The sequence below is a fragment of the Scophthalmus maximus genome, chromosome 15, assembly GCF_022379125.1.
Source record: "Scophthalmus maximus strain ysfricsl-2021 chromosome 15, ASM2237912v1, whole genome shotgun sequence".
Classification (NCBI taxonomy): domain Eukaryota; kingdom Metazoa; phylum Chordata; class Actinopteri; order Pleuronectiformes; family Scophthalmidae; genus Scophthalmus; species Scophthalmus maximus.
This window is the reverse complement of record NC_061529.1, coordinates 5576401-5593141: the sequence shown is the minus strand read 5'-3', so window position 1 is coordinate 5593141 and position 16741 is coordinate 5576401. Positions and strand designations below refer to the sequence as shown.

General features: G+C 41.8%; 1 protein-coding gene across 3 annotated transcripts; it reads left to right on the top strand.

Moving 5' to 3' along the window:
• The first annotated feature begins 1629 nt into the window (after positions 1–1629).
• Positions 1630–16721, top strand: shprh (SNF2 histone linker PHD RING helicase). 3 transcript variants are annotated; one of them, XM_047337571.1, is made up of 31 exons: positions 1779–1941; positions 3589–4224; positions 4768–4897; positions 5061–5279; positions 5622–5700; positions 6270–6420; positions 6559–6661; positions 6757–7016; positions 7114–7725; positions 8029–8280; positions 8444–8522; positions 8746–8909; positions 9024–9280; positions 9534–9655; positions 9921–10009; positions 10219–10311; positions 10471–10578; positions 10829–10971; positions 11060–11233; positions 11365–11427; positions 11527–11752; positions 12131–12268; positions 12831–12932; positions 13031–13102; positions 13588–13776; positions 13989–14081; positions 14184–14270; positions 14941–15119; positions 15696–15776; positions 15907–16039; positions 16536–16721. In XM_047337571.1, exons 2-30 carry the CDS (start codon positions 3598–3600, stop codon positions 16001–16003), a joined length of 4989 nt encoding a protein of 1662 aa, XP_047193527.1. In that variant the 5' UTR covers positions 1779–1941; positions 3589–3597; the 3' UTR covers positions 16004–16039; positions 16536–16721. The 3 variants fall into 3 exon arrangements, with proteins under 3 accessions (XP_035465744.2, XP_047193527.1, XP_035465746.2); XM_035609851.2 differs by lacking the exons at positions 1779–1941; positions 16536–16721 and adding an exon at positions 1630–1759 and having other exon boundaries at positions 15907–16491; XM_035609853.2 differs by lacking the exon at positions 16536–16721 and having other exon boundaries at positions 15907–16491.
• Positions 16722–16741: the final 20 nt, after the last annotated feature.

The window sequence follows — 16741 nt, the reverse complement described above, 5'->3', positions numbered from 1 at the left end:
GCAGCGTCGTGCTTGGCGCAGACAGATGTGATGCACGTGCAATTCATTGCTGCAGCCATAAAAACAACAAAAATATATTATACCGTGCTCTGCTGCCACCCCGTGGCTGATAAACGGTACTACGACTTCAGCCTCTTTAAAAGGGGTTGAAATCTTGTTCCAGAATCAAAAAAAATGTGATCGATCCGATGGGAAAGTGGGTTTCGTTACGGTTGCTCCAACAAATGATAGAAACATATACTAACCAAAAATTATATCCATATGTGTGTAAAAAAAAAGAAAAGAAAAGTGCATTCTGTGCTGTGCAGCTCATAAATCACATGTACTAATGCATGATATGTACTGACGATATATTTTACATTGCACAAACCTGCAAAAAGCACATAAGATACACATGAGATAAAAAAACAACTATATGATTAAAGTCATTCCTTTGTCTCAGGGGTATTTTCCCCCAATCTATATTTTACAATGATTTAACAAACTATTGTTTTTCATAGTTTGTTAGAAAATGCGGATGTCAGCAATATGTCAGGAAGCTCAACACCCCCTTTGACCTTTGGCATTAAAATCTTAATATTAACCCTTAAAAAACATTCAAGGCACATAGGGATACATTAAACAAGTGTCAAATAATAACATAAAAAATAATATTAAAAAAATCAATAATGATAAAATAATATAATAATAACATAAATAATAATGAAAAGTAGATTCGCTGAGCGCATAAGAGGTCATAGAGGTGAATATTCAAATATTTTCAAAGAATCATAAGCATTCATGAGCTTTAAGGAACTCCTTTTTAAAAATAGAAAAAAGTGGTATCATTTTCATCCATTTGGATTTGTGGATAAAGAATGTTGCTGGTCGAATCAGATTGTTCAATATAGAGTCACTCTTAATGTCCGTTATGTTGACTCCTAAGACAATGTTCTCTCTTGTGAGAGGAGTGGAAAGAGAATAATACCATTGGGATTTCAGAATGTTTGGACCAACTTGGTACCGTAGTATCGGTTCTGGTGAGAACCCTAGCCCTTATGTGTGTATTTAGTCATAGTTACTCATTATGAGAAACATAGCGAGCAAGTTGATCTTAGCTGGAGATTGGGTTTACTTTAAATTTTTACATTTTTTACAAAAACTTTATTCTGTTTTATGTTATTGTAATTGAAAGATGTATGTTTTTAGGGGAGTGATTTAAAATGTCTCTAGAGAGTTTTTTCTCTCCACAGTCGGCAAGTGCTTGCTCATTGTGGGATTTGTTGGGTTTCCCCTGTAATATTGACCTCACTATGTAAAGTGCCCTGAGTGTATGTTGTGATTTGGCTCTATACTAATGAAATTGAATTGAATTGAATTCCTTGCAAAAAAAGGAAAATTAATAAAATATGAAATAATTAATATTAAGAGACTTTTGATCAGTTAAAAATGATGGTTGAAAATAAGTTTCATCACATTCCAAGTATTAAAACATTGCCAATGGAAATGAAAGCAAAAGGGCGAGGGGGGAAAAGAAACTAAAAAGAAAATGATAGAAATAAAATACAGTAAAAAAAAAAGGGATTTTTAATGTATTTTTTAATCATTCAGAATGCTTTTATTGTTCGAACGAATACCTTCTGCTGTGACGTCACTTCCTGTGTTTAAAAATGGCGGACACCGACGCTCGAGCCGCCCAGTGTGTTTTGGTGAATTTCGTCTGAAATGTCTGGAGCGACTGTGACATGAGGCGACTCGCGGTGCAGCGGTAGAAAGACAGGTCAGTGTGCGGGACGTTGGGAAGACGGAATGAGTTTTTTCCTTTGTCGTTGTTCCCAGTCGGACGTTAAAAATGCGCGGCGACACCGACACCGAGCGGTGGAGAGATGAGAAGTACAAGAAGAAGTAGAGAAGAGGAGACAATCACAACAAGACTCAGATTTGGGCATAGCGGACTTAAAGGTACACTATTCAAAATAGGGAAAACACAACTCGGGGAAACTGTGACAAGAGGAAACAATTGAACACATCATAGTACACTGTCGAAAATATGGGACTGAGAGAACACGACTCAGTCAGAACCTCAGAAAGCTCCGGATGAAACTGAATATTGTGGACGTTCTACAGCAAGATTCGTAGAACGAATGTTATAGTCATTTAATACAGTACCTCGGGGAAATTAAGGTGTTAGGGAGGATCTCTTAATATTGTAGGTTTTTGTTTTGTTTTGTTTTGTTTTTAGTGATTCTGATCCACACTCGTCACCAGTAGGTGGCGGTAATGCGCCATTTCGTTTTTTGCCAACCGCCATAAAACAATAAAACAATAGAAGAAGAAGAAGAAGAAGAAGAAGAAGAAGAAGAAGAAGAGGAAGAAGAAGAAGAAGAAGAAAAAAAAGAAAACACAGCGGTGTTTTCCTTGTGTGAACAGCTGTTTACAGGTTTACACAGCGCGGCGCAGCTGCTCGTCTCCCGTGACGCAAACTGAAAGGAAAAAAAAACGTCGATTACGAAAATAACGAAGCCAAAAATCCAAGTCAACACACTTGTATCTTCATTTAGCTGCGAGCTGTGTGCAATTTTGTACTAACAACACAATGCTTAACACTTACTTTGGTGCAGAGAATAACAAACCACCAGTTGAATGAGATCACGGCTGCAATTTCCCATCATTTTCATCATCGATTAATCTGTTGATTATTTTCTCGATTAATCGATTAGTTTGTTTGGTCCATAAAATGGTGAAAGCTGTCGATCGTGTTTCCCCAAACCACCAAGATGACGTTTTGTTTCGTCCACACACCAAAACATGTTCAGTTGAACTGTCACAGAGGAACAAAGAAACCAGAAAATATTCACATTAAAGAAGCTAAAGAATTTCGACTTTTTTTCCCCTTGAACCGATTAATCGATTATCAAAATAGTTGGCAATTAATGTAGTGGCCGATTACTAATCGATTAACTGTTGCAGCTCTAAATGAGATTATTAACAGCTGTTTTACTTCAGTGTCTGGAAAATTGAAAACTAAACTTGATTATGCAGTGTTCACAAACCTGAACCTCCAAGACACATACCCTGAGGGGACACAACACTTCCTAACTATTCTTTATTTCCCTCTGAATTATTAAATTATATTACCTCTTCAGTCCACGTCATATATGAATCAAAAACATACTGTGAAGTGCTTCCCATCCCAAATGAATAGCTAAAGACTTGCATCACAAGTGCTTTTATGTCGGGTCTAGATATGTTAGACATTGACAGAATTATTTCTTGTAACAATCAATGAGATAGCCAGTCCATATACGGAGGGGATTAGGGCCACACACGAAAAATTTATTTTGAGTTCTGACTTTAGTCTCGGAATGCTGACTTTATTCTCACAAGTCAAAATTCTGACAGAATAAACTCAGAACTCAAATAAATTTCTTCCGTACATATCACTGCACTTTGAGTAGAACATTCTTTACAGGTATTATGTTTCAAAATTCTTAAAGCTCTAATCACTGTCTACTATACGTTGCTCCGTCATACGCCACTGAAAGTCTTTATAAAAACAGTGGAAGGTGGAATTATTTTGTAATGAACATCCATTTACTCTCCTTGTAGAATTCAACCATGAGTAGCCGAAGAAAGAGGGCCCCTCCAGTGAGGGTCGGCGAAGAGGCCAAGAAGAGGTTGAATTGGAACATGCTGGATGATTGCAAGAGCGAGGTGCTCCCGGAGGATGACGATGACCAGACACCAAACTGTTCCTCGCTTCCGTGTGACCCCACTCCCAGCGGCTTCTTTGACTCAGCCACCGTGGACGCAACGGATGCTTCCTGCACCCGCTCTGTCCGCTTCGCAGAGGAGCTCCCCAGTACGTCGTCAGAGGCCGCCGCCGCCGCCGCCGCTGCCTCAGCCGCTGCCTCAGCCGCTGCCTCAGCCTCTCTGGCACTGACTGTTGTGCCGGCTTCAAAGCTGGGCCACATCTGGAAGGCGCTCATTGGGGAGTTCAGCGTCCGGCCAGCTTGGCTCCCGTGCGACTGTGAGCAGAAAGGGTTCATGCTCCACAGGATGGGGGACCAGCTCTGCCTCAGTTACAGCAGCTGTGATGAGCGCTCGGGGCCGCAGTGGAAGCCTGATGAGGACACATGCACGGCAGAGTGCAGCCTCAGTCAGATCCTGCTGGAGGATCTCGACTGGCTACAGAAGAGGAGTGTGATGCAGCTCTGCCACCAGGCAGAAGAGGAGTCAATCAAGGTATGAATGCATAAATACTCTTAACACATGCCTCTTACTTCTTCACACAGCTATGTATCGCTGTGTAAGACATTTCTATCTTCTAAATCATTTGAATTGTACCATCACTTTTGATGTCTTCAAAGTCATTATTGAGTTTTCATTTATGTTTCATGATTTTTTTTTTTGTCAAGAGATTTTAAGGGCAAAAATAATCCTTTATTGGAGACTTGAGAATAGAGATGTGAAATCAAATGAGGGAAATGAGAGAAGGGGACCGACATGCAAGTGCGGTCCACATCTGGACTCGAACCATGGCTCCTGTGATAAATGGACATCACCTTAAACCCCTCAACTAGCAGGGTTCTCCAACACTCTGCAGGGTTTTACTAGAACCAAAAACAACTTTTATTTTTCAGCCGATGACTTAGATCTTTTCCCAAATGAATTAAATCCACTGTCATAGTCTTTGGTTGGGATACTAAAACCCTCAATTTCTCTGGTTCACAATGTTAAAAACAATGACGCTTCTTACTTCATTTGTCGTTTGTCTGCATTTGGCAGGTGGGGATTTACTTGCTAGAAACTGGTCTCGGGAAGCCCGAGTGCCTCAGTGAGGGAAATGCTCGGCCGAAGAAAGCAAATCAATTAATGCAGAAGCTAATGGAGTATTTCTATGATTTCATTATCCCTGGTAAGTGTCCAATCCTACTGTCAGGTGCAAGTGTGATCACCAATGTAAAGCATTGTGGAGCTTAAGTTTAACCCTATAATAATATAAATCATAATAATACACCCACAGTCTGTCTGGGGGAAGAAGAAAAAAAGAAAGAATTGCTGCTGTATTTTTCTTGTAGAAGTTGTTGAAAATGAGGTGGAGGAGTGTGACACCGACCTGGAGAGGCAAAATGTCGAGGAGCTTTACGATTATGTCAGGCATCTGCACCAGAGCGAGGGCCAGGAAGTGACCTATGATGTCCAGCACAAGGCTCTTGTTCCTGTGCTCAGACCCTATCAGAGCCAGGCGGTCAACTGGATGCTGAGGAGGGAAAAATACAGGAAGAGCTCACATAAAGGTACTGAGCAGTCGCATTTGCTGTGGTAGATTTGCTTCTCACTGCCCTGATTTCTCTGCTGCACATTATTTCTTTAATGGGAACTTTCATGGGTAAATATTATATCATCTTCTTAGTCAATCAGACTATAAAGAATGAAAGCCTTCAAATATCACGTCATGAGTATTTTTACGAAAGCTTAGAAGTCTCCAGTCTATTTACTACAAATCATGTTTTTTTTGTTTTGTTTTTATCTTCTAACCAACAACTTTCTTCACTGCACGATGCATTTTCAGACTGTTGAAGTCTGTAACAGCGGAGATTATTTCACAAGAGCAGAGCAAATTTACAATTTCGTTGCAGAACAATCGCTGCATTTCCTCTGGCGGGAGTGGGTCACTTTGTGTGGCAAGAAGTTGTTCTACAACCCCTTTACTGGCTGGTAAGAACTCAGATCCCTTCATGTGAAAGTGCTCAGGACTGGGCACACACAGAGGCATATTACTTAGATTTGAGAAGTTTAACTCTGAAACTGTTGCTGCCACCCCTTTACAGTATAAGCTAATGTAATTTAGCTTGAAAACATAGAAAAATGACACTGCGCACAGATGTGTCTTTCCAGAGACAAGGTTCCTGGCATAATCCGGAGACTTCACTGTCATAAGGTTTTTGTGTGGGCTACTACATCAGTGGAAATACATTTCAATAAATGCTTTATTGCCTTTCATTTAAAGAAAATACTGAAATTATACTCAACATCAGTGTTTCAGGGTAGCGGAAGCCTGATATCTGAAAAACCCAAACTATCCACATGGTGATACACCAGTAATATTAATTGAGTGGAGAAAAAAAAAGTGTTTTTGGAATTTGGATGAATAAACTTATGTCATCGCATCTCGATGAAGCATATCACTTCTGTGACGTTGTAAGTATCAGGTTTCAGATATTTCCAGCGATGCTTAAAGGTATGTCAGGTTTTCAACATATCACCTGTTTTGTCTTTTCCTGCAGCATAATTCGAGAATTTCCACTGGCCGGCATCGAGTGGCCAGGTGGGATCCTGGCTGATGAGATGGGACTCGGAAAGACAGTGGAAGTTCTGGCTCTCATCCTGTTTCACACCCGGCTGGACCTGGAGCAGGAGGCCCTGACCCTGCCGGCGGTGAGGATCAGTAGGCAGCTCGGATTAAAAATCCATTGTTAAATATCTAGTTTCACCTTTTTTCTTCCCTTCTTTTTGTCTCACTCTACCATCACCCTAATAGTGTTACTAATGATTATATATCTCTTGTTTTTTTAGGGAAAATCGGTGAACTACTTTGTTCCTCCTCCGCCATTAGAAAGAAAGAAAGTCATCCGCTGCAAGTCCGAATTTCAGCCAAAAATGAAAATATCTCACCCAAGTATGTCGCTTTTGATCCTCTCAGACATCACAGCTGTCATTGCCTTTTGCAGGTTGGTTCAAATTTTCTAAAACATGCAGTGTATTTCTCTGCAGCCGTTCGCGTCATGCTGCTCACTGCAATAAAGGAAATGAGATCTGGCAAGGGAGCCTCAGTCAACGCTGTGTTCACTTACATCCGTGCCACGTACGGTTATGACCTCTTAAAGAACCGATACCACATCAAGAAGACGCTGGCAAAGCTGATAGATGAAGGCCTGGTTGACCGGGTTAAAGGTCGCGGCTTGGCAGGGTCATTTAAGCTGGGGAAAAAATACAAGGAAACAAAGAAGACATCTGCAGGAGCATCCAAGTTTGTAAGAAAAAACGGCTTCTAATGTTAATCTTTTATGCTGCAAAGGTTGCTTTTTTCTTGTAACATCAAACTTTTGTCTTTTGTCTTCTTCTTTTAAGACCTCAAAAAGCACGGAGGGCACGCCCAGGAAAATGTTTCAGAGAAGAGCGAAAGAGAAGGCAGAAGCAGCTCTTAAAAACACTCTTACAGAAGATGAAAGAGATCTGAGCCCCCCTACATCTTACTGTCCTGTACCAAAGGAAAGAGAAACAAAGGAGCAGTGGGATCTGAATGACACAGTAGATCAGGTGGATGACGTGCTGGATTCGTCCACAAACTCCTCACAGATGTCTCAGGATAAAAGCGAGTCAGATTTCCAGGGAGAAGCTCCTCCGCTCGACTCACAGGAGGAGAAGGAAACCCCCACCAGAGCGTGTGTGGTCCCTTTCAACACCCCACACTATCGCTTTGAGTGCATCTGTGGTGAGCTGGGCATTATCGACTACAAGGCCCGTGTCCAGTGTATGAACTGCCAGCTGTGGCAGCATGCGGACTGTGTAAACTACAAAGAGGAGAGCCTCGAAACTACCCCTTTCTATTGCCCTCACTGCCTGGTCGCCATGAAACCCGTCTCCACTGGCGCCACCCTCATCATCTCCCCGAGCTCCATCTGCCACCAGTGGGTGGAGGAGATCAACCGACACATCAGCTCTACCTCACTCCGCGTGCTGGTGAGAAAAAATGGATATACCAGTCTGTTGGTAGTTGTTTGTTATCTACACTGCACCACACAGCAATTCAGAATGGACACATTAGTCCCAAATCTTAAAATGTTTTGTTCCATATGTGATTATTTGTCCTCTTGCTGGTTTAGCATGGGTCACTTGACTTTTATTTTTGTATTAATTCATGTTCATTCGTCTCTCCTCTTATCTCGGAATCCTCGCTTTTTTAACTTGCATTTCCTTGCACGTCCAAAGAGCAGATACTGTCAAAACCATTTGGCTAAATCAATATGACCTCTTTGATCTCAGGTTTATCAGGGCGTGAAGAAACACGGATTCATCCAGCCGCGCATGCTCGCCGAGCAGGATGTGGTCATCACCACCTATGACGTGCTGCGGTCGGAGCTCAACTATGTCGACATTCCCCACAGCAACAGCGAGGACGGACGCCGCTTCCGCAACCAGAAGCGCTACATGGCTGTTCCCAGTCCTCTGGTAGCGGTGGAGTGGTGGCGCATCTGTCTGGACGAAGCTCAGATGGTTGAATGTGCAACTGCGAAGGTAAGGTGGAGAGGATAGGTACAGTTTATCTAACGATACAGATATACTAGAGGATGAAAAGTTGATCAAACGTTGTGTGTGTGTGTATATATATATATATAGTATTTTATTTCAGTTCATCGATTAAAAACTGCATTTATGCTCCTTGTTGTTTTCCTGTCAGGCTGCAGAAATGGCTCTACGTCTTGCATCTGTCAACCGCTGGTGTGTCAGTGGCACTCCTGTCCAGAGAGGCTTAGAAGGTAGGACCAATGAAATCGTAATGTCGGAAAAGAATTAGCCCTAGTAACAATGCAAACCTTGAGTAGAGAACTCTGTAATAACACTCTCTGGCTCTCTCTGGAGGTTTATAAAGGTAATTTCTTTAGCCTTTTCCCAGATAGCTGACAGTCCAGATAAATGCAAAAAGGTCACCCGGCCTTTGTTCCCCCTTGAACTGTTTTTCTTTTCTTTCTCTGTGTTCAGATCTGTATGGCCTTGTACTTTTCTTGGGAGTTGACCCATACTGGGTTAAATACTGGTGGGTCCAGCTCCTTTATCGCCCTTATCGACACGGAAACACAGAACCTCTGTACAATGTAATCACTCAAATATTATGGCGATCAGCTAAAAAGGACGTCATTGATCAGGTATGTAATAATAATAATAATATAATAATTATTATTTTGCTATGATTGTCTTCATTTCTCAAATCCCTGAGTGTATTTCGGGGTTTGTGCTCATTTTCTTCTTCCGTTTTCCAGATCCAGATTCCCCCCCAGACACAGGAGGTCCACTGGCTGCACTTCTCCCCTGTCGAGGGTCACTTCTACCACCGTCAGCACGAGGTCTGCTCCCAGGACGCTTTGGTCAAACTCAGGAAGATCTCTGACTGGAGCCTGAAACTTGGCAGCCTAGACCGCCGCACCGTCAACACCATCCTGTACCCGCTGCTGAGGCTGCGCCAGGCCTGCTGCCATCCACAGGCTGTGAGGGGGGAGTTCCTGCCACTTCAGAAAAGGTAGTTGACACTTGGTATTATGTTTTCATGGCACTCATTGGAGAAGAGAGGTCTCCTTCTGAAGGCAGCTGCACCAGTTAATTAACAATTTGCCAAACTAAATAGATTTTCACTACATCAGTAACCTTTAAAGACGGCAGCATCTCTTTTTGTCAGCTATACATTGAGCAGCCGTGTTTATTTAAAGCTGACCCACTCTGTAATTTGCATTTGAGGGGTTTGTGAAGTGGGTTTGTCTGCCCCCCCTCTCCAGCACCATGACGATGGAGGAGCTCCTGAAGTCCCTACAGAAGAAATGTCGAGTGGAGTGTGAAGAAGCTCACAGACAATTGGTGTGTGCGCTCAATGGCCTGGCTGGAATTCACATCATCAGAGGTATAAAAACCCCAATTCTGTGCTGGTCCCCCTCTGCTCCCAGTTTCCCATGGGAATCAGTTCCAGCATAACACAAGCCATGATCTCATCTTTATGTCTCCCAATACTTTTAGCACCAAGATGTTTTGTTGAAGTGTCAGTTAGACGATATGCATAATGTGGCAGAGTGTACTGGGGTGTTTTGTACGGCACGTCTCATTAACTCTACATGCAACGGACATGTTGAGTGCCACTAATGTCGGCCGTTTCCTTTTCCCGTCCTCAGATAAGTTTGTAGAGGCAGTCGAGATGTATAGAGAAGTGCTTCGCTCATCAGAGGAGCACAAAGGCAGACTGAAGACAGATTCCTTACAGGTGTGTGGCCTCGTCCTTCTAATGAATTTTCATGACAAAACATCCACTCAAATATAAAAAAATATTTGCATTTAATCAAATTAAAAGAACTGCTTTTAAAAAAAAAAGTATATTGATTTCGGATGGATATAATGTATGTGAACATAGCTATTCTGTAATTTCAAGTATAAAGAAATCTAATTACATTGTTTTGTGTTGTGGTATTTCAGAGACTTCATGCTACCCACAATTTGATGGAACTGCTGAGTGCAAAGCACCCTGGGATACCTCCTACGCTGAGAGATGACCGACTAAGTGAGGAGGTAAATGAATAGATATTTCTCATCAACTGGAAATTAAACTTTTGCTACATCCGCAGCTCTTGCACACGAATGTTGGTTGTTTTTGTAGAGCTTGTTTTTAAGAATATTCCCGTGGCAACTGTGCAACTTCTGTCGCTCTCATCCTCTTCCTTTCTTTAGGCGGAGCAGCTGCGACAGCACTACATGACCAAATATGACTCTGAGGTAGCGGATGCCCACCAGGCTCTGCAGCCGGTGTTACAGAACATCAAAGAGCTGAAACGCAAAGTGAGAAAGTTATTTTAAATCCTCAGTCTCATGCAGGTTGTGTTACATGAAATAAGAGAAAATCTACTAAATAACACACAATGATACAGATTGATCTCAATTTTGGAATCATATTCTTATTAAAACGGACCCAAATTTTTTTTTCTTCTTATATCAAACTCATCAAGATCAAATTATGAATTGTATTTTTGGTGAATAATCAAGAATATCAAATAGATTAAATGAAAATCATAAAAATGTCCTTATCAAGGTGAAGCCGAACTCTCCATGGTGGCTGGAAGTTATCCAGAGAGCAATCGACTGCTCCACCGACGACGATCTAGTGTCTCGCATCAAGAATGAGCTGACATCCAGCTACAAACAGCAGGCCAGCAAGCTCTCCATGGCCGACAAGTACAGAATTCATTTTCACGAATAAGATGATGGTTTATCATTATCCTCATACAAAACTCGTACTAAAAAGCGAGTGTGTGTCCCGCAGGTTCCGTGACGCCTGTGGTTTGCAGTTCCTGCTCACCAAGCAAATGGAAGATCTGATGAAATCCAAAAAGACGGTGCAAGATGCGGTGAAGAATCTTGAAGGCCCAGCATCAAAGACGGTGATTGACGAAGTCACCATTTGTCACCTCAGGCCTATTAGGCTCCCACTTAATAAGTAAGACATTGGCATTTTTGTTAAAGTTGTTAAGGTAGAGGTTGTCAAATTTAACCTCAGCTTTTGAATGATTTATAACCGTTCGCAACATGATTATACATAACTAATACTCCTCTCTTGTCCTATCTCAGCTGTGTCTTTTGCAAAGCAGATGAACTTTTCGTCGATTATGAGTCCAAGCTGTTTTCTCACACGTATGTAGAAAACAATATTTATACACTTGTCAGCTTTAATTATCAAAATAAATTCAAAAAAAATATAGTGGATGACAATCAGAAAAATTCCCCTTACAGGGTGAAAGGTCAGACGGCCATCTTTGAGGAAATGATCGAGGATGAAGAGGGGCTGGTGGACGACCGTCTCCCCACCACCAGCCGAGGTCTCTGGGCAGCCAGTGAGACTGAGCGCACTCTGAAGGCCATCTTGTCCTTTGCCAAAGCTAAACGCATGGATCCGGAATTGGTGGAGGAGGGTAACACTTTCATGGAGCTGTTTGAGAACTGGAAGAAGGAGTACAAGGTTCGGACGCGCGCCAACAAACCCCTTATTTACAAGCAAAGCGCAAACATGTTTAAAAAGTGAAAGTGCAAGTAACTCAAGATATCGTCTACTACTTCTAACTAAAACTAGTAATATTCTTATCTGCTAATTCAACTTCTAGAGACTTTGATAGATACATTCAGTGAAATACCAGATTCTTCACCTTCATTTATCAGCTCACATTTCGAATCTGCTTGTTAAATTCTCCTGTGTGGGAGTAAGTGTTCCTTAACATCATATGTGCTTAAACAAATATGCTCTGAATCTGTATCTGAATCTGTGAATTCTGTATCCCCTACAGTAGTGCAAATATTAGTGAACCAAATCTGGAGTGACAGTTGCCTCGTCTCTCCTCAGGTGCTGCACGAGTACTGGATGGTGCTGCGGAATCACGTGTCTGCCATTGATGAGTTGGGTATGGCCACAGAAAGGTTGCGCGTGCGCCTCCCCGACGAGCCGAAGCCCAAACTGCTTCACATCATCGAGCCACATGAGGTGAATTAAAGAAAAACAATGACACTCCGTTATTATAACAATTTGCTTATGCCAGTCTGTTTTATTTTAAAGCTTTTTGAAAAGACAAGTCCCTTTAATTTATTTATCAAGAGGCTTAACAATCTGAACCATATACAACACCCTCTATCTTTAAACCTTCAAGTCAGAAAAGGGGAAAAACAAAGAAAAACAAAGAAAAGGTTCTTTAACATGTGTTTACTTAATTTCCACTCAAAAATGTATCTCGAATATTTTGCACAGTTTCTTTTAATGTGTTTTCCAGGCTAATGTCTTTTAATCACAAAGCTGAACAGCTAATAACCTTTTAGGTTGTGTGACCAAAAAGACAGACTTGCAACGATTTGGTACATCTGACACTGTTAACACATGAAATTTGCTTTATTTAAAACTTCTAAATGCGCATGTACAGCATACGATTTAATTCAAAATCTGTTGAGAGCATGCCACAGAGCATTTGCTGAAGGTTTCCAAGGATGTCATATTCAGCCTCAACTATTTTTATTGCGTTCCTGACTCCTGTCCTTGGCCGTTTTGATTCCAGGTGGAGCAGAACCGAGTCAAGCTTTTGAACGACCAGGCAGTGGCCAAGTCTCAGCTTCAGAAGAAGCTTGGCCAGTTTCTGTACCTCACAAATCTGGAGAAGGTAACAAACAGTACATACATTCTCCTGTGGCTCATTCAGAGACTTAAACTGTGTATTGATCTCACACCAAATAACACAATTGCATTTTTTTATTCCAGTCCCAGGACAAGTCTACTGGAGGGTTGAATCCAGAGCCGTGTCCCATCTGTGCACGGCCCCTGGGACAGGAGGTGAGAATCGTTTTTGGTGTAAGAAAGACATTTAGATGATTGTTTGGCTGGCTGAGCTTTATGTTTAAAAATGCCTGTGATCCCTGTGGGATAATCTGGACGAAACCAGTCTTCCAGTCAGTGGAGAAAGAAACGGAACACCGTACCGTCTGTACAACTGTCTCATCACCCTCAGTCAGGGACTGAAATTACATCCGGCCTGTCGCTGGTTCCTTCTCCTCCAGGATCCATGAGTTTAACATTTGGCCTTTGGATGATACAGCATGTTCTGTCACGTGCCATGTGTTGAAAAAATTTGGTTGGATTTAGCACCACTACTGTGTGTCTTCTTTTACACGTCAGCAAGGCACGCACCTTCGAAATCCCTTGTACGATTTCGTAGCTCCCTGACTTTATTAGATTACCTCTAGCTAAGTCAAGAAAAGTCCTACACCCTTGTAGTGTCCTCCTCTGCAATCCTAATTTCTTTTCTGTCTCTTTCCCAGTGGGCGGTGCTGACTTGTGGCCATTGCTTCTGCAACGAGTGCATTTCTATCATCGTGGAGCAATACAGCACGGGATCAAGGCGGCGTGCCATCAAGTGTGCCATTTGTAGGCAGAACACATCCCACACAGAGATCTCCTATGTGTTCACCACGCAGTCGTCCGGACACGACCAAGACATCCCGGTCAAGGTCACTAGAGCTACACCATCTTCATGAATTACAGACCCTGGTCTGGATATTTTTAATAAGGCCGGATCCTGATTTAATAATTATTCAGATTGGTTCCATCCGGCTTAATAGTCAAGTTTTCAGTTTTAAATTGTATTGTGCTGCTCACCTGAATCATTTAGGTGTTATTAAAGCATACTGTAGCCTTACTTCCCTCTTCCTGTGTTCGTCAGGGGAGCCACTCTACCAAAGTGGAGGCAGTGGTGAGAACACTGAAGAAGATTCAACTGACCGACCCCGGGGCCAAGTGTCTCGTTTTCTCCACGGTAACTGTAAACTATCCCTGCTCTGTGAGATGGTGATTTATTTTGATGATATCCACTTTGGATCTGACCCAGTTTTTCTTTTCTCCCCTGCACCCACCGCAGTGGCTTTGCGTCCTGGACATCATTGCTAAGGCCTTGTTTGACAACGGCATGGAGTTCTCACAAATCAATGGGATTCACAAATTCCAGGTTTGAACTTGAAATGCAACCATTTCTACATAATGCACCATCCACTGCTACTACACCAGGTGAAGTTTACGACAGGGTTGTGAGGACGGTATAAAAGTTTTAGTAAGTTGTCTGATATTTATCCTCCATGAATGCAACAATTTCGGCACTTCACTAAAAAATTATTCCCATAACTTCTTCGGTTCAATGTATTTCACCACATTCAGCATCCACTTATGATCTAAAATAAACCATTATCCTATAATACTGGAAATATAAAGTCCAGATTAACTCCAAAACCATATCATTTTACCTTTTGCCCAAGGACATATTTTCAGAATATTCCATTGATCTCTATTTCCCAGTTTGTGAGACACCCTGCCCCACAGACATACCTAATGCAATCTAATATCTGCCATTCACATTGGAGGTTACTCTCAGACCATTTACCTGTAAAACCCAGACCAACATTTCATGGAGAGAGTTTTGGCAGCCTATGAGCCTAGTTTTGTTTCATAAGTTCTTCTAAGATGAAAAATATAAGTGGAAAACACTGAACATTGAGCACAACAAAATGTCACTCAATCAGCATAATCGTAAACCTCATGGGGCAATTTTTTTTTTTATCTGCAGCTATGGTTTGATTCGAGGTGTGATTCTAACAATCCCATTATTGACTTGAATGTTACAGGAGAACCTGTGCTCCTTCAAATACGAAGAGAAGATCAACATTCTTCTCCTCCCCCTCCACACGGGCTCCAACGGGCTGAACATCATCGAAGCAACTCACGTGTTGCTGGTCGAGCCCATCCTCAACCCCGCTCACGAGCTCCAGGCCATTGGCCGGGTGCACCGGATCGGCCAAACCAAGTAAGAAGCAGGGAGTCAAGTGCGTCAGCAAACTTTTCATGGGGAACTTCTCCGGTAGTTTAGACCTGCAAATGTTGGTGTTGCAACAAAATGGGTGGCTTAGACTTTGTGCAACCTGCAACTAATGAGTCTTACAATTTCCATTTTCTCTGTGTTGATGAGGTTAAATGAGTAACACTTTTACCACCTCCACTGCTAAAGCCACGACTTTACTTCAGTGTAGATGCCACAAAGGGACCTGTCTACATCTTCAATTCCACTTTTTTAAAAATTATTTCATTAACCCTGAAAGGTCCAGGTTTGCACAGAGGCCAGATTAAACTGTAATGTGTGTAACAAAAACAACAGTATGTAAACCCTAAAGTCCCATCATGTTAGGAGATAACCCTCTAGCTTAAAATAAATGAAGAGATTCAATCCCACCTTGTCCCTTGTGAGTGATACATAGTAAACTTTACTTGGGGGACCATCCACTGTGGCTGTTATCTGGTTTCACTTCAGAAGTGTACTTAATGTCAAATGACCCACCCACTGTTTTCTACATTCAGTGTCATTTCTGTTTTCTCTGTCCACCAGGCCGACGTTTGTTCACAGATTCCTCATTAAATCCACAATTGAAGAGAGAATGCAGGCAATGCTGAAGACGGCAGAGAAAAGGTACGAGTTCACAGTGTGTAGTGAACTGAAACTGTAATCAACCCCATTAATTGAGAGGGAAATTAAAAAAATTTAAAGGTTGAACGCACCACAAAGTACCGATGATTTTTTTTTTTCTTTTTCATTCTAGTCACACCAGCACAACCATGAAGCACTCGGAGGCTGCGGTGCTGACAGTTGCTGACCTCGCTGATCTGTTAACTGATGATGCTGAACATCTGGATTGAGTGTAAACACTGAAAAGACTGCTCCCTCTATACACGGTGGGGATTAAAATACCCTGATTTGGTACATTCCACTTTTTTATATATATGTATCATGAAGTTTTGGAAATGCATTTCCAAAAAGATATTTTAGAACATCACTGACTACTGACTCAAACGTGTTTCTTACTTGTTTTCAATATCGAATTTTAAATCTCCTCGGAGTATGTCTCCGTAGAAGGTCACTTGTCTTAGTTGTAACTTAACTGATTCGGCAGCTACTTCAGCTGCACAAGTACATATTTGATGTTCACATTTGAATGGACTGTACAGTATTGTTGTTTGTGTTAATCTAATTTAACCGTACATTTTAAAGAACTTCACTGTATGACAAGACCAGAACAAAAATGGATAAATTCAGATGCTGAAATCACACCAGTGGTTGAGGTATTGTCACAACATTCTGGAAATAAAAATATTTGAATGGCAGACTGTCACCCTGTTACCACTCAGCTCAGTTTGTCATGTGCATTTATTGTGGTTTATTTCTGTGCAGTAAAAATGGAGGCAGGAAGGAAGCCGTTGACCTTGGACTGCTGGTTGGACTTTTACTCCTTTACAATTAGAGCAGAAGTGAGAGATTGTAGCAGGATTCTCTTGTTCCAGACAATCTTCTTTAGGCCATTTGTCTTTTAAAACAACGCCAGACCGTTCAGCCTGACACTCAAGCCTGTCTTATTTGCAAGACAAAAAAAGTGGAAG

Bases quoted from the DNA above. Each gene is read 5' to 3' on its own strand.
- shprh (XM_047337571.1), top strand. From the start codon at position 3,598: ATGAGTAGCCGAAGAAAGAGGGCCCCTCCAGTGAGGGTCGGCGAAGAG. The intron at 4,898-5,060 runs GTAAGTGTCCAA...TTTTTCTTGTAG, and splicing joins CTATGATTTCATTATCCCTG to AAGTTGTTGAAAATGAGGTG. The intron at 13,103-13,587 runs GTGAGAATCGTT...TCTCTTTCCCAG, and splicing joins CACGGCCCCTGGGACAGGAG to TGGGCGGTGCTGACTTGTGG.